The sequence below is a fragment of the Chinchilla lanigera genome, unplaced genomic scaffold (genome assembly GCF_000276665.1).
Source record: "Chinchilla lanigera isolate Chin_1 unplaced genomic scaffold, ChiLan1.0 scaffold00068, whole genome shotgun sequence".
Taxonomy (NCBI): Eukaryota; Metazoa; Chordata; class Mammalia; order Rodentia; family Chinchillidae; genus Chinchilla; species Chinchilla lanigera.
The window spans coordinates 7,325,045-7,352,419 of record NW_004955469.1 but is presented as its reverse complement, the minus strand read 5'-3'; the positions used below and the strand labels follow the sequence as shown (position 1 = coordinate 7,352,419).

General features: G+C 50.3%; 1 protein-coding gene across 1 annotated transcript in view; it reads left to right on the top strand.

Annotated features, from left to right (window-relative positions):
* Dnmt3a (DNA (cytosine-5-)-methyltransferase 3 alpha) overlaps positions 1-27,375 on the top strand; it is a 102,629-nt gene that overhangs the window by 14,640 nt on the left and 60,614 nt on the right. Inside the window, exons 2-3 of the mRNA XM_005400401.2 lie at positions 13,933-14,182; positions 26,087-26,191. Of these exons, the coding sequence (XP_005400458.1) occupies positions 14,120-14,182; positions 26,087-26,191 (168 nt within the window). The 5' untranslated portion in view covers positions 13,933-14,119. The remainder of the gene's footprint in view (positions 1-13,932; positions 14,183-26,086; positions 26,192-27,375) is intronic.

The window sequence follows — 27,375 nt, the reverse complement described above, 5'->3', positions numbered from 1 at the left end:
AAAGTGCAAGGCCCTGAGTTTGATTCCTAGTACCCAAAAAAAGATACAATTCACATCCCATACAGTTCACTCATGTGGGTGTACAACTTGATGGTGTATAGTACATTCACATAGTTGTGCAAGCATGACCACATCAATTTTAAAATCTTCTCACACATCAGGGGTTTGATTGAGGAATCTGTGTATGGACAATCTCTGCTGAGAAGCTGGGGTAGGAGTACAGATGTCAGAGTAGGGAGACACACCACTAGGTAATCACTAAGGTCATTGTAGCAGCGGTACAAGGGCCTGGAGGGAATTAGGAGGATAAGAGAAGCTTGAAGATCAGGTGTGTACTGGACATGAAGTCTGAGGGGGAAAGTGGGAACTGAGCTCTGTAGGGTTTAGGCAGCTGAGGGGTAGGGGATGCCTCTTCTATCTTGAGAGAGAAGCTAGAAAATAGAACTAGCTCCACAGGGAGCATGAGGCACCTAGGAACTGTGGTTCTAAAAGAGGAAGATTTTAGGTGACTAAAAGCCATCAGGTAGGGATATATGGAAAATAAAGAAAGCTGGGGTCCCTGCAGAAGGAGCCCTGCTTTCTTTTAAGCTCATATGCTTTACAAGAGGAGACCTTAGAGAAAAGCTGGAGACAGAGGATAACCCTTTGGAGTATCCCCTGGTCAACAGTGGGAGCAAGACTCCTAGTCAGCCCTGGACACAAAGCTGCAGAGTCCAAGGGTGGGAAAACCAGGAACATGAAGCCAAGTGGAGGCATGAGGGCAGAGAGAGCCAGAAATCCTCTGGCCTATGAGCTTTCAGAAGCAGGGGCTTCATGTTCGCTCTAGGGCCCAGCTCAGAAGTAGCACTCGATGTGTGATTGTTGAGTGAGTACTTGAAGCAGGGAGTGATTAGCTGGCAGTGCTGCTGAAATGAGCTCAAGGACCACGAGGATGGAAAAGGGCCTTTTGAGGCTGTGGGTGCCTGTGTCAGTCAGGGTTCATTGAGGAGAGACCACATGGTGTTTTGAACAAGGAACATTTAACAAAAAGAATTAGTAACTATCACAGAGTAGAATAGTGAAGGATTGACTAGTAGGAAGGACTCCAAAGAATAAAGAAATGGCAGATATGACAACAGCTGCCACCCCTGTGGTTGCCAGAGAGTGCCCAAGGAATAGGCCCCCAGGGCTGAGATCGAGACGTCAGGGGAGAAGACGTGGCCATGGCTCCTTGAGTGACAAAGAAATCACTGTACCATACTGGGGAACCTGCTGGATATATGCACTGTGGAACTTACTGGAAATCCAGACGTTTGGGTCCCAAGGAAAGTTGTTCATGGGGAGGTGTCTTGCTAGAAGCACCCTGTTCCTGAACTCCCCAAGGGGAGCCCTGGGTATAGCTGCTGGCTGTTGGGTGCTGCAGACAGTCTTGTACTATTAGAGCCAGGTGCTTGGGAAGCCGTCTGCATTGCAGGAGACTGGTGCTCCTACAGGAGCGGAGCACTGGGAAATTGCATGCTAAAGGAACCAGGTTCTAGAGAAGCCTGCAACAGTACGGTAGCTGGAGCCTGGGAAGCTTCAACTCCTGCAAGAACCTGACACTGGAAAGGATCTGGCTGCTGGGAAGTTGTGTACAATGTGGGCGCCCCATAAGAAAGCATATTGGATCTAGGAAGGAGACCTCCATCTTGCTTCAGTGTCTCTCCAGTGTTCCCCACTGACAAGGTTTAATGCTGTGCCAGCTAGCAAAGGAAAAATATTTGAAGGTCTCACCTGTATTTTCACTGAGCATGCAACAAAGAATGGATAAATTGATAACCAGCACAGTCCACCCCTTTTGTACACAGCTTTTGTCTCCACCCATATACCTATCTATATTTCTGTACAACAAGATAACTAGATATGTACCTCTCAAGACAGAGTTATTCTTGTGAATTTCTCATCTTTTTGCCCAACTGAGGAATAGCAATAATCAGTGTATCAGGCCCTGGCTCTATCAGTAACTTGTCCCTGGGGATGGTGGCACATACCTGTACCCCCAAATACTTACTGTACTTGAGATGCCGAGGAAGAAGGATTGTAAGTTTGAGCTTTACTTGGATAATTTAGTGAGATCTTGTTTCAAAAAAGAATTTAAAAGAGGGCTGGGCAAATAATCTACTCAGCAGCCCTGGGTTCAATTCCCCATACCGTAAACAAAAAACAAACAATGAAAACTTCAGAGTCTCACTGACCATTCTGTCACCTAAAGACTAAGTTATAAAGTTAACTGACAACAACTTGTTTAGAAAATAATAGGAAGACAGTTGTAACTGTAGACAGAAAAATGGAGGACAGTTGTAACTATGTATGCAAATAAACACATATCAAGTAAATAGAAAATATGCAAAAGTACTATAGTCCTCACTTTTGCATTTGTTCACAAAGCTACGTTTGCTATCTGGTTTCCTTCTCCCGTTACCCACTCTGTATTTCCTCTGCATTCAGCCAGTCTCAGCATCAGGCTTCACTGACTTGGTGGGGCTAACCAAACCTTCATTCCTGAAGGATCTGAGTCCTCAGTTACCCTGCATTTGCTGTTGTTAGTGTAGTTTTCCATTAACTCTTACTTTGGGGCGTGGAAACTCTAAGACACACCTGAGAGAATCCCCTGGGTTCAAGATCTAGTCTCCTTGGCTCTATTGTGTATCAGCATCCAATTTCTTGTAAATAGGACCAGCTACTCTAAACAGTGGAGTTACTCCTTTTTCTGTTGATTAGTGGCCAAGGGGTCCAAAAACCCCAGACAGGTGATTTACCCTCCAGTGGAACTTTTTTGATAACAGTGTTCTTCCTTTGTGGAATGTCTGCAGAGGGTTTCAGAGGTATAGGGTAGGGAGCAAGAACCAAACCAAAGGGGCTAAGGAGAGAGTTAGTGAAGAGGCTCTGGAGTTGGCAAGTGTGGAACATTCTTTGAAGAAGGTTGAGAGAGTAGAGAAGCACCCAGGTGTGGCTTATGGGCCATTTCCTAGGGAGACTGGATCAGATTCTGCCCATGGCTGCCACAGAACCTGCCAGGGACCACAGGATGGATTCTCACCTAGACTTTCAGCCTGACCACCCTGTGTCCCTGACTCGCAGGCCGTGAGAAGCCCATCCGACCACCACAGTCCATATCGTCTCAGATGGGGCTTCTGTGTACAACACTTGGCAATGAATGCTCCTTTATGGAAATCTGTGGTGGCCCATTTTGGCTCCAGAAAACAACATCAGTTCCTTAACATTGTCTATTTTGGGTATAGACCTTTTCCCCCTTGCTTTTGGGGCTGTGTCATGGTAACCATTAGCGTGAGCAGAGGAGTCTATGACTCACACTCAGTCCCACCCCTGTGGCTGCCTAGTGGCAGCAGGTGTGGAGTAATCATAAATGTTCCTGCCGGCAGTGCTTCTGCTGACAGTGCCTCTGCCAGTGGTGCCATGGCCTCCAGGAGGGTGTGACAGCCACAAGTCATCTCACTGTGTCTCCTGAGCCAGACAATTGGGCTCCAAAATGGAAACAGGATGGCAGGATTGTTGGTCTGTCTCCAGGAGCTTTTGATATTCCGTGGGCAGCTCGTGGGGTGGGTGCAAGTGATTTCTGAAAGTCAAAGCAATGGCATGATGATGTCATCTCACCCAAGTGTTACCAGGGCCTCCTACCCTGCACTTCTTCCTTTACCTAGCCTCCGTCTTTTATCCAGAGAGAATGGGTGGGAGGGGTAGACTTGGCAATTAGACATCTCCCTCTACAAGGTACTAGTGTCTTCTTCAGCTTCCACCAGGCCAGGAGCTTGTTGTACCAACCGCTCTGGCAGATGATGTGATAGGTAGGTTGGCACAAGATTCTTTCCTGCCTTCCATCACCCACAGGACTCATTTGTACCTCTTGTTTTGTTTTTTGAGACAGGGTCTTGCTATGCAGTTCAGGCTGACCTTGAACTCACTATGTAGGTGAGGCTGGCCTCAAACTCATGGTGATCCTCTTGCCTCAGCCTCCCGAGTGCTGCGATGATAGGTGTGCACCACCACCCCTGGGCTCATTTGTACCAGTTACCCAAATCAAATGGGAAATTCAGCCATGAGGTTGTTAATGGGAGCGGGGCCACCTCGGCACAGATCATGGATTGTGGAACTACCTCTGGGGTCCGTGCTTAACATGCTTAACTGAGTGCCACACAGTTTGCAAGGGTCTGGAGTTAGAGGGTCTGGGTTCATAATCCTACCCTGGGACTTTCTAGCTGTACTGCCTTGGAGAGGTAATAAACTCCTCAAAGCCTCAGTTTCTTCTATGAAATGGGAACAACAATAGAGCTGAATTTATACACTTCCTATGCACAACTGTTATTGGGTATTGGATGAGATAGTGCATGTCCTTGAGCATACTGCCTGGGACGTGGTAGATTGCACCAGTCATTGAATACTGTGATCAGAAGTTGCAATGCCCACTGCCACCCTCTCCCCTACGCTACTGCAGACAAGCCTAACCAGGAAAGGGAGACCGACTGGGGCTGTGTTTTCTGACCAATCTATACCCCAAATTAATATATCTGCAGTACACCTCACATGCTAGTTATGAGAGATCATGGTGGAGTGGAAAACTGGCTTCAGTACAGTGCAGACCTAGATTTGTATCTGGCTCCACCTCTTACTAAGACATTGACAGTTTTAGTAACCTCTCTAAACCTCATTTTTCTCATCTGGAAAATGGGGATTGACAATAGTATCCACTTAACAGAGTGGGGATAAGGGGTGAGCATCAGTGAGATGTTGACATTGGAAAGCTCTACTCATAGGGCCTGGCTTGTTGCAGGAGTTTAATAAGTGCAAACTTTTGCTTGAGGGATGTCCACATATGGGCACTCTAGGGATTTCAAGAAAGAGACATCTGTGGGTGGATGAGTCAGAGACTAATAATCATTAAGGTTTATTGAATGATTCTTCTATGCTAGACACTTGTGCTTTTAATGCTTTTTGTTTTAATTTTCACAACAGCCCCGTGAGTCAAGTAATATAATTTGCCCCATTCTACAGCTGAGAAGACGGAGGCACAGTTTTGCATCAGGTCACAGAGCTGATAAGGAAGAAGGCTGGGGTTTGAACCCACGCTGCTGGTCGCCCCAGAGGATTTTCGGAGGTTGAGATTAGCTGGTGACTCAGGCCTGTGTCAACCTTGACTCAGCCTCACTCACGGTGGAGACAGTAAAATCTCACGTTACCGGAAGTTCAGAGATCTGCTCCCACAGGTATAGGCAGATATGGAGGCCCAGGCAACAGCCATGTTTGATGCCTCCGTCTTCACCTCTTGGCTTTGTCGTCGGCCACATGACAGCACCTAACAGCCCTCAACTCAATACTCAGTATGTCCCTATTAACTTCACAGCATCAATAAAAAAGTTCCAGGGAGGCCTCTGATTGGCTCTTCCCGGTCACATGCTCAGGGGCTAGTGGTGGGGCCAATGCGAGCACAGTGGGATCCCGCAGTCCCTGTTTTCCACTACCCATCTATCTTCAATTCGAGACCAGGGAGCCGGGCGTGGTGTCCCACGCCTGTAATCCCAGCACTCGAGAGGCTGAGGCAGGAGGATCGTTGCTAGTTCAAGACTAACCTGCACTACAAAGTGAGCTCAAGGCCAGCCTGAACTGCATAGCGAGACCCTGTCTCAAAAAAAAAAAAAAAAAAAAAAAAAATTACAGACCAGGGAGGGCGGGAAGGGGCTCATGGGATGGTGACGCGGGTGTTCTGGTGGCACAAGGGTTTAGGATGATGGATTTGATTGTGGACGAGGATAATGATAATGCTGGCCCTTGTGAGGCGCTGGTTGGAGCAGAGGAGGAGCTGGGTGGTCAGCGGGGTGGGTGCGGAGGAGGTTGGGGCTAGAGGTGAGGGTGGGGTTGGCTTTGGGGACAGGGCGCAGGAGTCACTCTGGGTGAGATGGCCTCCAAGCCCCAGCAGAAGCTGAACTAGCTCCTTGGTCTAAGGTAGAGCTAATGAGGGAGCCGGCTTGTGGCTCACATGTAGGCAGCATGCTGCGTGCAGTTGAGTTTATGGGGAGTGGAAGGAAAGGAGGCGCTGTGCGTGGTCTGGATTTGGGGGAAGTGATGTGTTTGGAGGACTGAATATTTCATGAGAGGGCGGAGAGGGAGGTGGCTTTCGTAACTGGTGATGGAGCCCCGTGGGTGTGAGGTGATGATGGTTACTCAGTGGGACTTGATGTTTCACCGAAAGAGAGAATGGCCACAGCTGCTTTCCTAGTCACAGAGGAGGAAGTGGAGACCAAGCACCACCAAGAGGGGGCCGCAGAGGGGTGTAAGCGCCTTTCCTCTGCCCGTTCTCTCTTAAAATGTTTATTTACAGTAGCACACACATTTGAGAAGTGAAATAGTATGAAAATCTAACAAATGCAGTTGTTCCTTAGAGAAGGAACAACTTAGTTCTCTTAGAACAACAACAATTCTCTTAGATTACTCTTAGAGAAAACCACTTGCAGTCGTTTTAGCTGTTTCTTCTAGCCGTGTTACATTGCATATTTCTGAGTAACTGGCCATATTTCTTATTTATTTATTTCTTATTTATTTATGTGGGCATTTCCCACAGATTTCCCATTTATTTAAGTCTCTTGTACGGCTAACGTTTCTCCTCTCCAGCCATTTTTCTAAATAGAGTTTGTGGTAGGCCTACTCTTATCAGTACCCTTCCAGTATTCTTTCAGAAATGTGTGTGTGTACATTAGTGTTTGTATATGTATGCATATAGTAGAGTAGGGGCCTCTTAAAGATGAGCCTGTGCTAACCCATGAGCCTGTGAATGTGTCACCCTACATAGCTGAAGGGACTTTGAAGATGTGATTAAATTAAGGACCTTGTGGTGGGGAACATTATCCTGAACTATCTGGGTGGGGCAGTATAACCACAAGAGTCCTTAGATGTGAAAGATGAAGGCAGGAATGTCAGGAAAGAGACAGAAGCAGGGTCAGGGTAGCAGTGGGAGAGAGACTGGCCCTTACTGGCTTCGGAGCTGAAAGGTCAGAAGCAAGAAAATGGATTCTCCTTACAGCCCTGTCAAAACCTTAAAGTTAGCCTAATGAAAAGAACCACTGGGATGGCATAAAAGCAAGATAATAAATTTGTGTTGTTGTAGGCCATTGGTTTTGTGGTACATGTGAAATTAACGTAGCGTGTACATACGTACTCATACAAACGTGTATACCTATATGCATATACAAATCCACATGCGGTGTTTACATTATTGTGAATGCAACTATTGTCCACAGCTGAGCCTTCTAGTATACTATAATAGCTTTTTTTCTAAAGTTAGTAATTACTGTGGTTTTTTTAAAAACCTGCTTTGTTTCCTTTGTATCTGTTGCTAACTCCTACCTCACCTTGTAGTAGTCATCATGTGGCTTTCTGCAGGGGCAGTCGCAGCAGGGAAGAAGCGTTTCAGTATCGTTTTTTGTTATCTGTTCTCTTTGACTCTGGGCATGTGGCACGGTGTAGCTGATGTTCTGTGACTTCCCTTTGTACTCATCCTTGGAAGTCCCTTTACCATGTGACTGCAGACTGTTTTCTGGCTTTTGTGTCTTCCTCTTGATCAGTTCATCCTCCTAGGTGGAGCGGACCCTCCAGGACCAATATCTATCTGTAAACAGACCCGTTTAGTCTGATAGCAAATGGTGATAAGCCACTCTCTACTTTTGTCAGGTTCCACAGCAGAGGGCATGGTGTGGGCCCCGCATGATGTCCTGAGTCTGGAGTCACGTTGCTTAGGTGGCAGTCATCGCCCTCTGTGGCCCCCGCTGGGTGATTGTCCTGCAGCTCTTTTCAGCTTCATCACAGAGAGCCCTTCCCCTTTTCTCCTATGGCCTAGAGGACCTCCTCCTAGCTTCCTGAGAGAATGGCATGAGATCACAAGAAGTGTGATCAAATTGATGGTGAATGTTTAAATTGAAAATAAACATTTGTATTACTATGAAAGCTGAATTGCATTAATCTCCTTCCAAATACCCACCACCCACATGCCTGCACGCTCTTCAGACACACTTAGCCCATCATTCTTGCCACTCTCTGAAGCAGTTCGGGAAGGTTTTCTTTTTGTTTTTTCTCCGGTACCGGGAATTGAACTCATGACCTTGCACTTGCCAGGCAGGCGCTGTGCTGCTGAGCTAAATCCCCAGCCCCTCAGGAAGGTTTTTGTATGTGTGTGTGAGTGCCTTTTTGTGTCTGCCTTGATGTCCTGATTCAATTCAAAATTTTTTTTTGTTGTTATTTTTTGGTTTTTTTGAGACAGGGTCTCACTATATAGCCCAGGCTGGCCTGGAACATGTGGTGATCCTCCTGCCTCGCCTCCCAAGTGCTGGGATTCTAGGTGTGTGCCACCACCCCTGGCCAATTCAGAATGTTTACAGCAATTTCGGTCAAATAAAAATGTTATGGTGTGTCCTCATCCACGTTATTCCCTGGATCTGAGATTGTGAAACTTCTGACTCTTCCCCAAATTCAAAATGACCATAAAAGGTAAACGTTTTAAGTGGATTCAGGATATTGAGGCAGCCACATCAGCACAATTAAATACAAGAAAGAGGACTTCCAGAACCGCTTCAGAAAGTGGCAGGGATAAGTGTGTTTAAAGTGAGGGGAAATATTTTGAGGGGAATTAATGGCAGTATGTCTTTTATGGTAATACATTTTTTAAAACTTAAACATTTACCATATTTTTTGAGCACAACTCATACATGTCTAAAGTCTTTGTCCTATGTCACACTTTTATGATAATTTGCAAAGGGAAAGAATTCTAATTAGAATTAAGATTTGTTTAATCTTTAGGAATTTTGAGAGAGACAGGCATGGTGGCACATGGCTGTAGTCCCAGTACCCAGGAGGCTGAGGCAGGAGGATCACCATGAGTTTGAGGCCAGCCTGGGCTATGTAGCGAGACCCTGTCTCAAAAAAAACACAAAATAAAATAAAGAAAGAAAGGAAAAGAAAAGAATTTTGAGGGTATTGGTCTTTTGTCTTTTTGCTTTTTTTTTTTTTTTTTGGTACTGGGAATTGAACTCAGGACCTTGTGCTTGCCAGGCAGGCGCTTGTGCTGCTGAGGTATATCACCGGCATCTTTTTGCTTTCAAAATAGGTGTTGAGCAGTCTGAGGCCGTTCTGACTCTTGATCGATTTTATGTCAATTTTTTCTTCCTTTGTGGAAATAAGTAGGCTCTTATCTTTGTCTCACAGTAGAGTACCCAGTGTTGGGTGTTTTCATTTGCAAGCTGAATGAGGGACCCCCTATAGGATTGACTGGGTCAGGCAACTTGTATCTCAATTCTGGAAAGTTCTGTTTTTCTTTTTTGAGATATGATCTCACTATGTTGCTCAGGCTGTCCTTGAACTCCTGGGCTCAAGCACTCCTGCCTCAGCCTCTCAAGTAGCTGGGACTACAGATTTGTACCACTGTGCCTGGTTTTTTTCCCCTTCTTCATAATGAACTCATTCCATTAAGTTTTAAATTGTTGAACACTTTTATATAACACAATAATTGTACATATTTATGTGGTACAATGTAGTATTTTAGTACTTTTTTTTTCAGTCCTTGTTTTATAAGATATGATGATCAGGATTAGGTTAATTGGCATATTCATCAGCTCACTTAGAATTTCTTTGTGTTGGAACATTTAAAACTTCTTACTAGCAATTCTGAAATATACAGTTAATTATTGTGTTGATTATAGTTACCCTATTGTGCTATACAACATTTAGAGTGATTCCTCCTGTCCAACTTCAACCCTGTATCCATTAATTTTCCTCTGTCCATCTCCACCCTCACTCTTGTCCTCTGTTAACCATTAGTATATGTTTGTGAGGCCAACAATTTAGCTCCTACATATAAGTGAGAGTATGGTATTTGTTTGTGTTTGACTTATTTCACTTAATGTTTTCGCTCATCTTCCATGTTGTTAAAAATGATAGTTCTTACTTAATTACTTACTTACTTATTTATTGAGTCAGGGGCTTGCTGTGTAGTCCAGGCTAGTCTTGAACTCACTATGTAGCCTGGACAGGCCTCAAACTCACGGTGATCCTCCTGCCTCAGCCTCCTGAGTGCTGGGATTACAGGAGTGCACCACCATGCCCAGCTTGTGGGTGTCTCTTTGACATACTGATTCATTCCCTTTGGATATATACCCAATACTAGAATTGCTGGATCATACAGAAGTTCTATTTCCAGTCATCTATTGAGTTTTGCATTTCTGCCATCATGATTGTTATTTCTGATTCTTTTTTCCTCTTCATTGTTTTTTAATATATCACCTTCTTGTTTCACGGATACAGTATCTTCTCTGTGCACAGTGTGTTTTCTCCAAGTATTTTTGTTGTGCTTCGTTTGGGTTTGGTTTTGACTTACTTGTTTTGGTTTCTGTCATCCAAGTTAGAGGCTTCCCTTGAATGCCTGGTGGTCCTTCCTGGGTAAGAACAGGAGAGTAAAAGGAAGCTCTGAGCATGACGGTAGGCCTGTTCACTTCGAACAAGTTGTTTGACTCGAACAAGTTGTTTTGTCTCCGTTTTGGTATTGATGGCAGTATTGGCATTCATAGGCCCCTTCTCTTGCACTGATTAGATCCTCAGGAGGTCAAGCTCTGGCTCCCTCTAGTCTCCAGCCCAGTGGGCGAGCAGCCTGGGGAGCCCCACACCAGCCTTTTACCTACTCCTTGGCTTCATATGTCACCTTTGCTTCCAACTGTGCGGGACAACTCTTTGTGCAATAACCCCATTTTGTTTGTTAGTTTGTTTTGAGACAGGGTCTCACTGTGCAGTTTGGGCTGGCCTTGAACTCACTTTGTAGCCCAAACTGGCCTCAAACTCACAGCAGTCCTCCCTCCTCAGCCTCCCGAGTGCTGGGATTACAAGTGTGCATTACCACACCAGGCGATAACCCCTTATTTTATACACTCCCTGGAGAATATAAATCAACCTTCAAACTTCTGGGGAAGGTAGGAGAAGGGATTTTACTTCTTTCCTTCAACCTCTTTATTTTCACACATGCACCTTCTTCATCCTGGTCCTGTTGTGTGAAGTGTCTGCTAAGGACTGTTTTGTAAATCGGCTTTTACACTCCTGTCTGACATTAGGTTGTCGCAGGTCTGCTTTTCAGAACTCAAAAATGTGTTCGCAGTGTCTCTTCTCTTGTTAGCTCGATCTTGTGACTTTACATCTCCTTTAAAAGTCTTTCTACTAGGTTGGATTGAAGAAGGTCGTGGAATGTGGAGTGTAGTCAGCGTCCCTGTTATTTTTCCACAATAGTTTGGGTAACTGGAGTGGTGATGGTGGAGGCCACATCGGTGATAATTCCAGGCTGGTTTTGTGATGGGATTCCTTAAACATTTTTTGACTCTTTGTTTTACATTATTCACAGTCACTAGGGACATGGAAAGTATCAAGGAGAAAATAAAAGCTGGCATTCCTGGAGCAGGGCCTCGGGGAGGACTGTTCGTGGTGGTGCTTTTGTGGTGCCACCTTTGGCTTGGGTGAGGAGGATGGGCTGGTGCTGCAGCCACAGGGCCATCATGCCCGGGGTACACACAGGGCTGGGCCCAGGGGGCAGCCCCTCCCATCACCATGTGGCTCCCAGTGGGCAGAGCTGAGTCAAGGCCTGGGTCCTTGGCCACTGAGTGGGACCCTTAAAGCTGTGTGGGACATGCCTCACGGCTGGCCACCTATGGGACGATTTTAGATGACCCTGAATGATCTGAGGGGCCACGCTTGGACCTGGCTGGTCCACTGAGGAACAAAAGGGACCTAGGATTGACCCAGGTCAGCTGCATTTTCTGTGAGGACAGTTTATATAGCTCAGAGGTCAGGGACTTGGGTGGAGGAGGAAGAGGAGGAAGAACCATTTCCTTTCCTTTCTGGGGTGCCTGTCATTCGGGTCAAAGCCCTGTGATGTTCTGCTTTTCCTGCCTGCTTTAGTCCTCTCCCTTGTGGGGTCAGAGATTCTCTGAGGCTCCTCTCACAGCACCTCTGGTCCCACTCTTGTCCCTTCAGTGTCTGTAGGCCTCAGGGCAGCACTGAGACTAACTCTTGTTTCTTAATTAGTGCCTGGGTCTCCCCAGCTCCATTTTGGGGTCCTGCAGGCCCCCAAGCCTTGTCTGCCACATCCCTTTCGTCCTTGATGCCCATGGGGCCTCACAGCACGGCAGGTCAGGGCTGGAACAGGTCCAGGTGGTCCAGCTTTCCCATCCACCCAAGGAGGAAAGTGAGGGCCAAAGAAGCCCCAGTCAGGACCAGAGCTCTCATCTGCCAGTTCTGGGTTCAGTGTCTCTCAGAGCTTTGGCCTCCTTTAGAAGGTTTGGATTTGGGGGGTTTAGAGTCAAGAGATCTGGGTTCAGGCCTTGGAGAAGCCTAACTGTTCTGAACCTGAGATACAGCAGTAAACTAGGAAAAGTACCACGCACAGCCCACATGAGGAACATGTATGTCACGTGTCTAGCAGGGGTCAGAAGTGGAGCCACTGTCACATTGCTGTCTGGGCTGTCAGATATTTGGGCAGCTAACACTGAGCCAGCAGCACCCTGCGGAGCTTGGAGGTGTGGGAAATAAGACGAATCACAATGGGGCCTCCTTAGGATGCAGCTGTGGGCCCCAGGGTCTTTCCAGCCTTCTGGGCTCTAAGTTATGGGGCTCTTCCTGTGCAGGGCCCTGAGAGGGCTCCTCCCAGCTCCTGCTTCCTCCCGCTAGTCCTGGTGCACAGCCCGGGCTACCCCGGGGCTGTTACCCACCCCTGGGGAAGGAGGTGGGCCCGTGGGAGAGCAGGCCTATGCCGTCTCCAGTTCTGGTTTTCCAGGGAGCCCTGGCTGGGGGTTGGAGGGGATGGGAATAAAAGCCCAAGAGGGAGGGGAGCGGGGAAGCAGAACGGGAACTGAGAGGGAAGGGTGTGGGTGGCCCTGATCCAGCCTGCCTCCTACTTTCCCGCTGCTGCCAATCCCCTCCCTGTCGCTCGTCAGAGGCAGGGGCTTGGCGCAGTGGTCTGGGGGTGGGAGCTGGAGAACTCTGCTCCTCTGCCTCCAATGGGATTGACACGGCAACACCCCCACTCCAGCTGTGGCCTGAGGCTCTGGCTTTGTTACTTCTCTGTCTTGAGGCCCATACCTGGAGCAGGGACAAAAAGCCCCTAAAATTCAGCCGTGTGGGTTTGGAGGGCCAGCTTTAACCCACCCATTCTGAAGGCAGACGGGGCCAGTTGTGGGGTGTGGAAGAGAGCCGTTCATGTCCTTCCCCAGAGCGGCCTTGACCGAGGCTGTGGCCTCTCCCCACCACAGCAGCCTCTGGAGAGCAGAGCAAAGCAGGCCTTCAGCCTGGCTCAGCCTCAGTTCAAGTCCGAGTCCCGAAGTGAGGTGACATTCATTTCACTACATCCTGTGACTGCCGCTCACTTCCTCCACGTGGAGGGAGCAGTGTGGGGGTGGGGGGGTCGGGTGAGGACAGATTAGAAGGAAAATGTAGCCCGGTTGGGGGGCCTCTGGGGGAGGCTGGGGTTTCCCAGGGGCTGCTTGGGGTGGGAGGCAGGGTGCAGGAAGCCTTCAAAGGATGGAACGGATGTGCATGAAGAGAAGGGAGGAGCGGGAGGCAGCTGAGGTCCCAGAAGTGGCACCCGCAGCACACAGTGACTGGAGGCTCTGGCGAGACTGCTGCTGCCCCTAGCTCTTGGCCGCTCGCCGACGGTGGCGGGAGGCACCCTGTGGGCAGCCTGTCAGTGCTGCTGGCTGGGCCTGCCTCAGTTTCCTTCTTGGAGTACTGGTGAGGACGGGAGGAGGTCAGGTCAGAGACAGGGGGCCTCACAGACCCAGCTGGCCCTGGGCTGTGGCCTAACCTTGGAAGAGGCTGAGGGTCAGGTGGGGCCTGGATCCTGGCCTTCTGTCCTGCTGACCTGCTTCTCTTCCCCTACAGGTGGAGCCATCAGAAGCCCAAACCCACAGGACAACCGTGGCAGGTCTCACCAGCGGGATCGATACCAAGATCTATGTTTAAGTTTTAACTCCTGCTTACCAAGGCCACAATAATTCCTTCCCTAAAGCCCAGCAGTCCCCCAGCCCCACACAGCCCCAGCCTGCCGCCCACCACCCAGCTGCCCGCCATGCCCTCCAGCGGCCCTGGGGACACCAACAGCTCCGCTCCGGAGCGGGAAGAGGACCGAAAGGTGAGCAGCCGGCTCTTGGGCGGGAGTGGGGGGTGGAGAGTGTACCCTGTGGCTGGTATGGGGGAGCTGCCCCACATAGCGACATCTCTCGGGTGCTGAGTGCTGCCACCGTGGAGTCATGTGCATGGCTTGGTCTAAACAACAGGCTGATGGGGACCATCAACATTCCAGTTTTGGTGATAGGGAAACTGAGGCTTGGAGACTTTGGATTCTAGTGGTGGGACAGGAACTTAAGCCCAGGGGTCTGGCTCTCGAACCCCAGCTTTCGGCCACCATGGTGTGGCGCGTAGGCTCAAAGCCCAGACCTGTGCAGGTGTGAGGGCTCAGCCATGAGACTGTCCCAAAGCCTGGGTGTCTTTTTGGATCTGCCTCTTACTAGCTGTGCATCCTCAGGGAAGCCCCTGTACCACTCTGTTCTGGCTGCTTCTGTGTCCTTAGGTGTTCTGTAGACATAAGGCACTCTGCCCACACAGATAACAAGCACTGAGCTGCACCCCAGTGCTCAGCAGTGGGCCACATCGGTGGCCCTTAGAAGCGGCGATTTCCCGTCCACCACCCTAGCCTCTGAGTGAGCATCACCGGGTGATCTTTGATGTGGCTTTGGGCCATGGAGTGCTGATCTTGTATTTTCAGAGCCTTGTGTGTGGTGACCTCTTCACCCTTCTGTTGAACTCTAGGTGGGGTTGAATTCCGCCAAAGGGGACTTCATCATATTGATGGAACCCCCACAGGGTCCCCACCAATTGCCTGGGGACTTCCAAGCTGTGAGCATCCATAGGAAAAGTGGCCTCTAAGCTCAGCACTTGGGATTCTTTTCCCTCTGTTGGTGGGTGGTGACTTCTACTGCCACCCTGTAGTAAAGCTGTGACAGCCGGGCTTCTTGGCATGTCTCCACGGTTCCCCTGGCTGTGCCCCTTTCCCTGAGCCAATGTGAGGACTCTTGATCCTTGGTGGTGTCCAAGAGTAGCAGGGCCTGTTCTTCTGGAGCAAGGGTAGACTCCTGGGACCAGGTGTGGGGCCTGTGAGAACCCTAGGATGAGAGGTAGCTGGCGCGCTTCCCTCCAAGGATGTCGGTTCTGCTGCCTTTCTCATGGGGTGGCTGTGAGACCTCCCTCACACATGCTCAGTGCCTTCCTGGGCTCACTCAGTCTAAGAGTGTGTGTTTATGTTTTCTGGGTGGTTTCCATCCATTGTTCCATTTTCCTTGGGGACAGCCTTGACAAGTGGGGCAGGACAGATGGCCCTGGTTTACAGATGGGGATGCTGAGCCCAGCTAGTCAGTGGTGGGTCCAGATGAGAGCCTTGTCTCCTGCTTCTTGGATCTGAGCCCTTCCCATGGCCATGTGCATAGGTTATGCTATGGACAGACAGATAGACACACACCCACACAGCGTGCGCACGCACACCTCACAACCTCCTGCACTTTCCAGTGTTAGCTGTGGGCTTGGTTGATTCCCTGCCCTCCTTGGGCCTCGCTTGGTTTTCCTGTTGGATTGAATGACCCTGAGCTTCCCCCTACCCTATGTCTCACGTTCTGACAGATGCTGACACCTTCATGTCAATGTGTTTGCATCCACTGTCCCCTGCAGATGGGACAGACTCCTATTCCTGGACTGTAGAGCCCTAACCTCTCAGCTCAGGCTTGGACTTGTCATTCGTCAAGATGGAAAAGGAGCTCTGCACAAGGAGATGAAATCCCAGACTCCTATCCTGAGTGTGCCACTTACTGGGGATGTGGAGATGTGACTTCAGGCCATCTGGGCTTGTGTTTGCTCAGCTGGAAAATGGGGATAGTAACTCTAGCCTTGCCTGTTTTATTGGGCAGTTGTGGAAGTCAGATGAGGTCATGAGTGTGGAAGTGCCCTGCAGACAGCAAAGTCTGGTCCAATTATGAGGGATTACGACTGCTATTATTATCTACCCATAGTAACTGCTCTGGCTCACGCGGCAACAAACACATACCCAGCCCTGGATCCCGGTGCTGACAGAGCGAGTACACTTGCACTCCGGCGAGCAGGTGGTCATGCCAAAAGATGGCAGTGATCTGGAGAGTCCAGCCTGGGGCACAGCCGGGCCTCCTCCCCAGCCACCCACGCCCACAGGAACATGCTGGCTCACCTGGCACACCTCCCTGGCACCCTGGGCTGGTTCTGGTAGTGCCAGGAAGCTGCCCTGAGAGGGTGCAGAGAGCCATAGAGGTCTAGGAAAGCCAGGCCTGGGGCAGAGGCGCTCCGTAGTGGCGCACAGGGAGACACAGGCTTGGTCTGCAGCCCAAGGAGCCTGGCAGAGGTGCCGGGGAATCTGGCACAAAGAGCTGTCTGGTGAGCCAGAGGGAAGGGGTGGGGCTCCCACTGGCCCCTCTGCTGCCTGGCCCCACCTGCCCCACTTGTTCCTGCCACGCCTCCAGCACCATTTGAGTGCTTCTGAGCTGCCAGGCCTTTGTTTATGCTGTCCTCTCAGCTGGCAGCCCTGTTCCTGCTCTTCATCCCTTCTCTCTTGGTTTAGTCTGCCCTGGATTACAGTTTTCAGTGGACCCGTGATTCTCAGTATGACCCCTAAACCAGCCGCATCATCATCCCCTGGGAAAGTGTTGGAAATGCAGAGCTCAGGCCCCGGCTACACCTGCCAAGTCAGGAACCTGGGCTGGGCCCCAGCAATAATCCGTGTCTTAAGTGGCCCTCCAGGGGACTCTCTGCCCACAGACATTTGAGATTGACAGTGTGGATAATGTCCACTGCCCCTAGACGGTGGTCTTGACCCTTCCATGTGATTACCCAGTGCCTGTGGTAGCACAGAGTAGACGCCAGGACCTGTTGCGTGGATAGGGCACAGGAGAGAAATCAGAGCCGAGTCAGGCAGGTGGGGTGCAGGGCTTGGGGTGTTGGGCTGGGTGGTTGCACTTGTGGCTGGGAGTGTATGTGTGTGAGTGCCCTCTGGTACCTGCTTCCACTTTTTTTTTTTTTTTGGTGGTATGAGAATTGAACTCAGGACCTTACACTTGCCAGGCAGGCACTTATACCACTGAGCTATATCCCCAGCCCTTGCTGCTACTTCTTTCTGGCGTCCATGGGGTGAATAGGTGCTGCTGCTTGTAGAGGCTGGGAGGAAGCAGGGTTTGGGTGGTGAGCTGTGGGGCTGTGGTCAGGGTGAGTCAGGTGGGAAATGTGGCTGCAGCAGGGAGGGGGCCAGCCTGGAGGGGGCTGGGTAGGAGGCCAAGAGTTTAGAAGGATCCCAGGGAGGGGGCCGCCCTGTGTGGAGGGGCGGAGGGAGCAGGAGGGGGACCAAGGGCATTCCAGGGCCTCCTCAGATCCCCACCTATGAATTGGCACTGGCCAGGAGTCCAGATGCCCAGATGATTTCCCCAGGCTCAATATTCCCCTTTTTCTTCTGGCCTCCAAAACATAATGGCCAAGACGCTGACTGTCTGCCAAGCACTCTGTTCACACATTATCATATTTAATTCTTACAACTGCCCAATAAGGGCACTAGTAGGCACTAGTATTTTCATTGCGTTTACTTCCTCCCTCCCTCGCTTGCTTCCTCTCTCCCTCTCTCCCTTCCTTCCTCTTCAGGCTAGGGATCAAACTGGAGGGTACATTACCACTGAGCTACATCTCCAACCATCTTATTTATGATTTTGATAAAGAGTCTCCATAGGTTGCCCAGGATAGCCTCAAATTTGTGATGCTTCTGCCTCAGCCTCCTGAGTAGCTGGGATTACTGGTATGTACTATCATGCCTGGCTTCATTGCCTTTCTTATTAAGACTAAACCAGAGCTCAGAGAGGTTAAGTCATTTGCCAGAATGACTTAGCACACCGCAGTAGGTGGTAGGATAGGAGCTGAAGCCTGGGCAGCCTGTGCACTTGTGCTCTTCAGGCCGGCTCCTGTGTGAAGGGGAGCAAACAGGGCCTCTCTGCTGTGCGGCTCAGTAGTCCTGCTGCAGGTCGAAGATGCTTATTTAGACTGAAAGTCAGGATGGTGCGAGAGGCCTGTCCCTATGCAGCAGTGCTCTTGCCCTGGGGTGATGTCCAGGGCATTTCATCTCTAGCTGGAACGTACGTGTGCAGGCCCGTGGGCATGAATCTGCGCACGCGCATACATAAACATACTGCGGTTAGGTCTTCATCGTGGACACTGCAGTGGGCACTTGCTTCTACTGCTCCTCCCTTCTTCCCTCTCATTTTTCTGACTTAGGTGCTTTTCCGGGTATCTCCTGCATAGTAGGGCTCCACAAACCTGTTGGGTGGACTGATTAACATTCCTGGAGGATGTAGGGAAGGACAGGGGATAGCAAAGTAGAAAGGTGGCTAGGCTGTGGCAGCGCTCCAAGGAGGGGGCTCCTTGGCGACTTACCCTTCTTGCCCTCTCCTGCATGAAACAGAAGGTGCAGTGGGGGTGTGTGTTTGTGCTGGGGGGGCATGGCAAGTGTGTGTCTGGATGTGTGTGCATGTGTGTGTGGCCGGGGCTGGAGCTCCTCCCTTTCCTTTCCCCTCAGAGTCCAGCCTGGAGGCCTGGCAAGTCTTGATTTCCCTTGGGGTCTGAGCGTTTCCTCTGCTGTGGTACACAAGCTCAAGGGCACACTGGGCGGGGTCCCTGGCAGCTCCAATCTCGGTAGTTCTTGCAGGCTCACAGGTCTGCAGGAACAGAGCGTTCTGGGCATGCTCTACCTTTGCTGCACTCAGCCATCGCATGGTCACTGCAGGTGGCTGGTCACTATAGGGTTCTTTCAAGAGTTTAAACAGTTACAGAAAAGGCACTTTCTCCCTCTCCCTTCAGGAACACAACACAGGACAATGGCAGGAACATTTCTACTTTGTGGAATTAGTAGGCGCTCAGGCCTGTTCAGGAGGTATGTGCTGTAATGGACACCTGACATGAGTGCCAAGCATGGAGACAGCTCCTTGTCAGCTTGAGATGTTTAAATGAGATGGTGTGTATAAGCAGTTAGCCCAGGAACCTGGTACATACCAGTTGGCCATATCTTTGGGTAACCGTCCCTTATCCATTTGTCCATCAGTGTGTCTGCCTACCTCTCTACCCTATCTATACGCTTACCTACCTGCACCTTTATGGTTTAGGGCTGCCACAGCCCCACACATTGCAGGAGCATGGGGGAAGTGCAGGGAGCCCAGGCAGGGTTGGGGGTGGGTTTGGAATCTGCAGTGAGCCTGGCGTGTGGAGGGAAGCTCCTTTTTCCAGGTCTACAGGCTCGAGAGGCCTAAGGTCCCCTCACCCACTGCACAGAAGCAAATCCAAAGCTGGTGGCAATGAGACCTACCTCCTGATGGTAGCTGTGGATGGATACCTTATGGGGTCCAGGTGAGCAGCCATGGCTGGTGTATGTTCACTTGGGTCCCATCTGCTCTGTATGGCCAGGTTAGGGTCAGAGCCCAGCCCTGCTCCTAGGGGCAGAGCAAGAAGGGCTGGACTCAGCTGTGCAGATTGGAAGTGGGAAGCTGAGCTGGAGCGGGTGTCCCAGGACAGTTAAGAAATGGGCCCTTCATCTCTGGCACCTGGCTGGGCACAGGAGGCCTGGTCACGGCCGATAGTTGGTTCTGTGGAGAGCCGCAGGCAATTAGAGATATTACCGTAATCATACCACTTAACAGGAGCAGTGTGGGAAGGCTTACAAAGGAGCATGCTTTGCATGGCAATTAACTCATTTAATGTTCACAGTAACTCAGGAGGAGCCTACTATCATTATCCCCATTTTACAGATGATGAACCAAAGCTAAGAGTGGGTGAGGAACTTGGCAAAAGTTACAGAGCTACAACGTAGACAGACCTGGGCACTTTCCCTCTATAAAGCAAGGGCTGTGCAGATCCAGTGGGCTGCCACAGGAGTGGATGTGAGTGGGCTATGTGCCCACTAAGCTGGCTGCTAGCAGAGTGCCGGGCACACTCCACCCTGGCCTTGGGCACTGTGCAGGCTGCAGACTTGCTTACTGTCATCTCTCCCTCAAGCTTTAACTCCCTTTGCTTACCTCTGTATCTAGTATGCAGAAGGTACTCAGTCCAGTTTTTGCATGTGCACGCATATGCGTGTGCACGTGCACACACACACACACACACACACACACACACACACTTGTGTCTGGTCTTGAGACAGAGGAGAGGCATGGTCCCCTCTGCATTTTTGTTTAATCCAGAACTCTTTAAGATTCCAGCAAGGCAGACAGATTGGGAGGAAGGATGAAGCCCTGGCAAGAGGACTTGGGAAACCAGCAGGCACAGCCACTGAGCATTAAGGCAGTAGGCTGCGTGCAGGTATCCAGGAACCGTAGAAAACTCAGGGGCCAATGAGGTGTGGCCCTGTCCTCTAGGAGTGTGGCCTTTGGAGAGGCAGAACGGTTTCTTTAGTAGTTTTATCTTAAGAAACCAGCGAATGTTTGTTTCGTATTATGGAGTAGTTGAAATAGAGGGCTGAAGAACTGTAGGGTTTGTCCGAAAAAATAAGGGGCTCTGGGGGGTACCTGGAAATGTGTGCATCCAACAATTGTTAGCACTCGGGCATCCTCGGTCCCCCGGCCCCTTGGCCACGCTGCGACCTCTACAGGGTGGGCTGGATACGTCCCTACGTGTGAACGCTTGCGTACAAGCGTCCTACGTGCTTCCTGTGAGTCCGCGGTACCCGGCAGTGACTCCTGCCGCCTGGTGCTCGGGCTGCCCCAGGCAGGGCTCTGCAAGCTGCAGGAGCCAATTCGTTTCACCGAATTCCACGATCACAGACAGTCCCCGGGAGGCCAGCCAGCCAGCTGGCAAAATCTGTACGCGCTTCTTGTCCCAGGGGGCCCGGGCAAGTGGCTGGCTAGATCCGGCAAGTTCATCCCCTCGACTCAAACACCAACTTAGACATCTGCTCCGCGTATGCCGGGCCAGTAGCGTCGGGTGTAAGAACACGTATGTCTCTCTGGCTGTCTCTAGAGGAGGGCCGCATATCTCTCGGAAGAAGGAGCCTGTGTCTAGCATGGTGAGCCAGGGGTGTATGTGTATGTTATGTGAATGCCAGAGTGTGCCCTTAACTTGCACTGCCTGCATGTTTACGTTAGTATTGTGTGTGTGTGTGTGTGTGAGTGTGTGTGTGTGTAGAACATGGCGTTGGAGGTTATAATGGCATGTTGCAGTTTTCAGGACCTGTGGGCTAGGAATCAAAAGATTTAAATTTTGGTTCTGAAGGCCTCCCTGGCTCACCCCTCTCTCTGAGACAGATAACCTGTCTGAGCTTCAGATTTCCCGCCTATGTAATGGAAAAAAAAAAAATAATAGCAGCTCTACTCTCTGTAAAGCACAAGAATAAAATGAAATAATGTATGTGAATATGCTTTGTTAATTACCCTATCCTACACAAATGTGAGAGATTATTATCGTCACAGCTCAGCTCATCAGAATGAGAAGTTATATGTGGCTTAAAATAATCCATCCAGTGAGCTGCGCTAAAATGTAGGTCAAATCATAGCTTCAGAAGTTTAGAGAGAGACTGATGGGAGCCACTAATCTAACAGGCCTCCAAATGTGAAGGTGCTTTGAAAGCCATAAAGAACTACATAAATGGAATGACAATTATGTTTAAACCTAGAGTATACATTTTAGTAATCCGGTCTTCTGAATCTAGAGACATAAAGATCCAAGTAGCAATGGAGCTTCATGAAGTGTTATATTTTTGTGGGTTGTAGATATGCATGGGTGCTTCATCCGTGTGAATATGGACTCATTTATTGAGCACCTACTATGTGACAGTCACTTAAAAGAACTTCCAGTTGTCTACCTTGTGTATCGATCTAGGTATTATGGATGCCCTGTCACTTCCCTCAAGGAGCCCATGGCCTGGCCAGCACAATGCTGGGAGTTGGAATGCTGGGTGGCGGGTGTTATAGGAGAGGAAGTGGTCTTTCAGCTCAGTCTAAGTGGTGGCCCAGAGGAGGGGACCCAGGGAAAGGGAGCCCAGGAAACAAAGCTGGAAAGGGGAGCTAGAGTTTGCTGGGAAGCCCAAAAAGAAGGTAGCTGGACGGAGCAAGCAGTCTGTGCCTAGCTGTGGAGGGGGAGCAGCTGCTTCTGTACCTGCTGTGGTCTGTTGGTCCCATATGGAAAGGTGACCCAGCCAGCTCCTGGGACCCTCCTGCACAAGGGCTAGGGGGCTGGCCTTGGTCCTCTAGGCTCTGGGATCCTCCTCAGAGAAGGTTTAAACTCTGCAGAGTGACATAATGAACCTTGCATTTTTGTAAGGATCAGAGCCCAGTGTCCCACACATATTACTGCAGTGGCACTGGCCAGACGTTAGGCTGTGCGCCATGAGCAGTAGCTGCACGTGGAGGGCAGTGGGCTGAGGTTGCAGGAGGTAGCGAGGGGCCTAGAGGGGAAGGCTGGGAGTGCGGTGCCTCTGTGAACCTTCTAATCAGGATGTGTGGAGCTGGGAGGAAGTGAGCAATTCTTGAGTGACTGTCACATGGGAGCTTTTGATCTGTTACCTCACTTCATTTTTATGCTTAACTGAAAAGTAGATATTATTATCCCCAATTTGTGGCTGAGGAAAGCAAGGCACAGGATGTTAACAGCTTGAAGGGAATAGTAAAGGACAGTGCAGAGCAGAAATCCCAGCCTAGTTCTCCCTTCTCTAAAGCCCACTACCTCTGATTTCTGCCTCTCCACTGCTGCTGGAAGGGCTGCCTACCTCATTCTCCTTACTTGACAGGTGAGGAAACCAACCTGGCCCAAATCTGTTCTCCTTGGATATGATACTGTTTCCCAGCTGCTCAAGTCACTGTGGATCAGATTCTTCTATTTCAGAGTTTTAGTGATAATTCCTAATTCTGTGCTACTTGCAGATTTGATAAGCATATTTTACATTCCTTTGCTTAACCCATCAGCAAAGATATTGAATAAAATAGGCCCCATGACAGATGCAAGAATGAACCACTTGATATGCCTCCTTGGAGCTGTGGAGGGCACAGCCCCAGCCATCTGTTCACCCTGCTCAGTGGATCTGCTACCTCCCTGACAGCCTGAACCATAGGCAGGTTCTGAGCAGAAAGCATTGCCTTCCACTTCTCCCTGCACTTGGGCTTCTTCATGGGAGAATGATGTGTTGCAGAAGACCTGGGTGTGAATCCTGACCTAAGCTCTCATGGAGACTTGGTGTCATTAGGCTCAACTGAGGGGTGCTCAAGGCTGGAGAGCTCCCTGTGCCTGAGCACCCCTGCCTGTCCTACATCTCAGGACATGTAAAGTGATCACCCCTTCCTCCTGGGCTGGCTAACCGTGAATCCAACAGAGGAAAAAAGGTGCTAAACACCTGCAGCCTGGACAGCACGCATGGGGTACAGCGAGGAATTGCAGCAAGTCTGCATATGGCATAGATTTTCCATGTGCCTGATAGGAGGTCAAGTTCTGGTTCTTGTCCAGAAAGGTCAAGTGTCTTTGTTCTTAGATCATTGCCATGTGGTGGCCAAGGTTTGTTTTTGTCAATCAGGCATCCTGATTTCACATCTGTGATTAGTCAGGATAAAAGTCAGAAAGTCAAATAAATAAATACCTCTGTAGGAAATGCAGTTTGTTAAAGAAGTAGTTCAATGCCCTGAATTTCTGGGCAGCAGGAGTCCTTCCAGAGCTAGAATTTGGGAGTGAACAGGATAGACAAGGAGACAAGCCATTTGAGAAGCAGGTGGAATAGACTCCTCCAGCCCCTCATTTTCTGGATGAGGAAACAGGCTCAAAGAGGATGACACCTAGCCGGGTGTCGTGGCGAATGCCTATAATCCCAGCACTCAGGAGGCTGAGGCAGGAGGATGGTTGTGAGTTCGAGACCCACCTGGGCTACAAAGTAAACTCAAGGCCAGCCTGAACTGCATAGTGAGACCATGCCTCAAAAAGACAGGAAAAAAAAAAAAAAAAGGATGACCCTACAACTAGGAAATGGGTGTAATGGAGCCACTTTGGTTTGCTCCAGGCCCTGGGCCTTTTCTGTGACCTCAGTTGGCCCTGATAGTTTTATAAAGATGCTGCCCACTTAGCAGTGGTCCTATCAGGCCAAAAGTACTGCCTCACCTTGAAATTCATTGCAGCTCTTTAAGTCCGGTTGAAACCTTCATACATACTGAGCTGCATAGTATTTTCTCCCTGTGTGATGCAGGTGATCGCTTTGTAGAGGGAGTGTGAATGGGATTTCAGGGGAGAGCACAGAGCCAGCAGCCTGGCAGTCCACAGGCATGTGCCCTCTGGGAACCTGGTGGGGCTTTCCAGACCCTCACCACTCCTCCCCAGGGGGCTGCTTCTCGGCTGTGCTTTCCTGAAAAGAGTCCCTCCAGGGTCTCTGGTCCCTGGCCAGCCTCTGCCTCCCCTGGGGAGCCTTCCCCCTCCCTGGCTTCCCTTTCCACCTGTTCTGGGCTCCTCAAGAGGTCTTCTTCAGCCCTTCTCCAGCCCTCAGTCCTCACTACTTTGTCATTCTGTACAGATTAGTGACAGTTGCTCTCATAGACCAATCATCACAGTACCTCGTGGAATCTCTGTCCTCGACAGCATTTTTGTCAGATGACTCTGGTCTCTGGGATGGCAGCTGTCTCCTCCCTTGCTCCCACAATGCACCAGTGACCTCTTCTGCACCTCTGACCATTCTCCAGTGTGACTGTGCCACCCTTAGGTGCCAGGCTGGTGTCTGTCAGCCTCTGCTCGTATCTCTGGTGGCCTCCCAGAACCTGAGCTGCGATGGTCTGTCTCCGGGACCCACCGCAGATGGGTAAATGGACAGAGCAGGGCCAGTCATGCTTTTCCTGTTGGTCCAGTGTCTACAGTTGGTGGTGATAGGCTTTTATTTGTGTGTCCCACTGTCACCTGAAAATTAATGTGGCAAACCACATACTATTTTGAAATCACAGAAAATGAAAGTTGACTGGAACGTGGAGGGCTATCTCAGTGAAATCTCCAGGAAACCTGGGCATGCTCCCCTTCTCCATCCATGGTGCCAGCATCGTTCCGGGATGATGCCACCCCCAGGAAGTGCCGGGAAGCCATCTTTAGCTCCCGACATCGCATGAAGAGCAGCATATTGTCCTTCTGCTGGGTCAGGGTCCCTCTCTCCTTCCCAGCATTGTTTCTGCTGGTGATTAGTCATGCCAGAGCTTGGCTGAGTCAGAAGGGACTTGTGGGTGGTTTGTGGCCAGGCTGGAGCAGTGAGGCAGGACTTTCTAGGTTTATGTCTTTGGGCCCCAGGAGACAAGTACAGAGGGCCCAGCCCTGCACAGGTCCTGTGTGAGGGGCAGATAACAAAACAGACCCCTGGTCCAGAACTCAGCGAGTGAGAAGGATCAAAGGAGCCAAGATGTGGTCCCTGAGACATTCTTGTGGGGTGGCAGGCACATGCAGTGCCAGGGCCATATGGCCAGGCTCTGGGGCAGGGATATTTGCAGCAGCTAGAAGAGTCCTGCCCTTCACACAATAGTCCTCATTTCAAGTACTGCATCTATTTCAAACAGATGACCCTACATTTTAACATTCCTTTTCATCTGATTTTATTTTTTCCAGTAAAGATTCATTAAATAGGTTGCTCATTGAATTTTTGTACTTGTGCAAGAGTTTTTAAAATATAAATTCCTCAGAAACAGCACCTTTATCAGAGCATGTGTTAGGATCTTGTGGTTGAGGAGTGTGGTCACCAGAGGGAGCAGTGTTTCTGCTGGGCAGTGGGGCCTTCCAAAAGCCCCCGGGAATGGGTTTAAGTGGCGCCCTGAGGGTGGCTCCAGTTTTGCCAGGCAGGAAGGGTTGACAGTGACCCTGTTGGTGGGACAGAATAACACAGCCCTGGAAGTGTGGCTGTCGTGGGGGTGGAACAGGAGGTGAAGGCCAGCCAGCCAGGCCTGGAACAAGGTGCCCCTTGGATCAGCTCTGGCTCACAGGCTGTCTGTGCCCACAGGAAGGAGAGGAGCAGGAGGAGCCTCGCAGCAAGGAGGAGCGCCAGGAGCCCAGCGCCACAGCCCGGAAGGTGGGGAGGCCCGGCCGGAAGCGCAAGCACCCCCCGGTGAGTGTCCCTTCCCACAGGACCCCCATACATGGGCGTATACCCTGGTGATGTATGTGCTGCAGGGACTTGGGGACACTAAGACCAGCTGCAGAGCTTGCTCATATTCCTCATTCTGTGAAGCCAAGAGCCACCTCAAATCCTCTGTTTTCTACACTGAGAATTAGAGGCCCAACGAAGCCAGGGAACATGGCTGGGGGTGTTGGAGCCGGGATTTCAATCAGGCCTCTGCTGGAAAGGCAGTGAGAGAGCCTGCCAGAGTCCCTGGGCTGGACTCAGACCTCCTGGCCTGGCTATATAAACCCCTCTCTGCTGATCCACACAGCCTACCCTGGGCCTTAGCACGCCCAGGAGAGCTGCAGGGCTGGAGTTGGGCGGGGAGGAGGTGCAGCCTGAGAGGAACAGCAGTGCTCTGTGGAAGTTCTGCAGGGGCAGTACCGCAAGGTTCTGGGAGCTGTGGTTGCTGCATTCTGAGGGAGCTCTAGGGTTGCCGGAGCTGAGGAGCGGTTAAGGCATGGCAGAGGGCTGGATGGCCTGCCTCTGCGCTTTCCGCTTAGAGGTGGAGAATTCTTTCCCAGCACCAAAGACAGCTGGTTCCTTTCTTTTAGCCCCTTCCAGCTGAGAATGGTAAACTTGGAGCAAGACGGTGAGGGGGAGCCAGAGCCTCCCAATTTGTAACTCAGCCCTTCAATGAAATGTTCTCAGTAGCGCGGGGAGTCTGGGACTTTTGCACAGCATAGGTAGGGAGGTGGCTTCTTAGAGGTGGGAAGTTTGGGAACCTGCTGGAAACGACAATGCACCTCTGCCAGTTCCTTGTGAAGATGGGGGTGGGGGCAAATAAATATAACTGGTGAGGAATTTTAAACATCTTAATATTAAAGCAAACATGGATATTTTATGGCCCAGAATGAAACGTTTATGTGACAATGAAAGATAAAATGGGACTCCAGAAGAATTTCCAATGTGCAGCCAGCCATGCTGGCAGGTTCCCAGAATGCCCCTGTACTTCCCCTACCGAGGGCCCTGGCTGGGGAAGGGCAGCCGTGGGGCCACAGCCTCCCCTTGACTGGGCGGCCGTGCTCTGTCAAGCAAGCTCCCCTCTTTCTCCTCTAGTTGCCAGGGACAAGAGCCACCACCTGTGTCAAATCAGGACCCAGCAACCCTTGAAGTCCTATCGTCGCTGG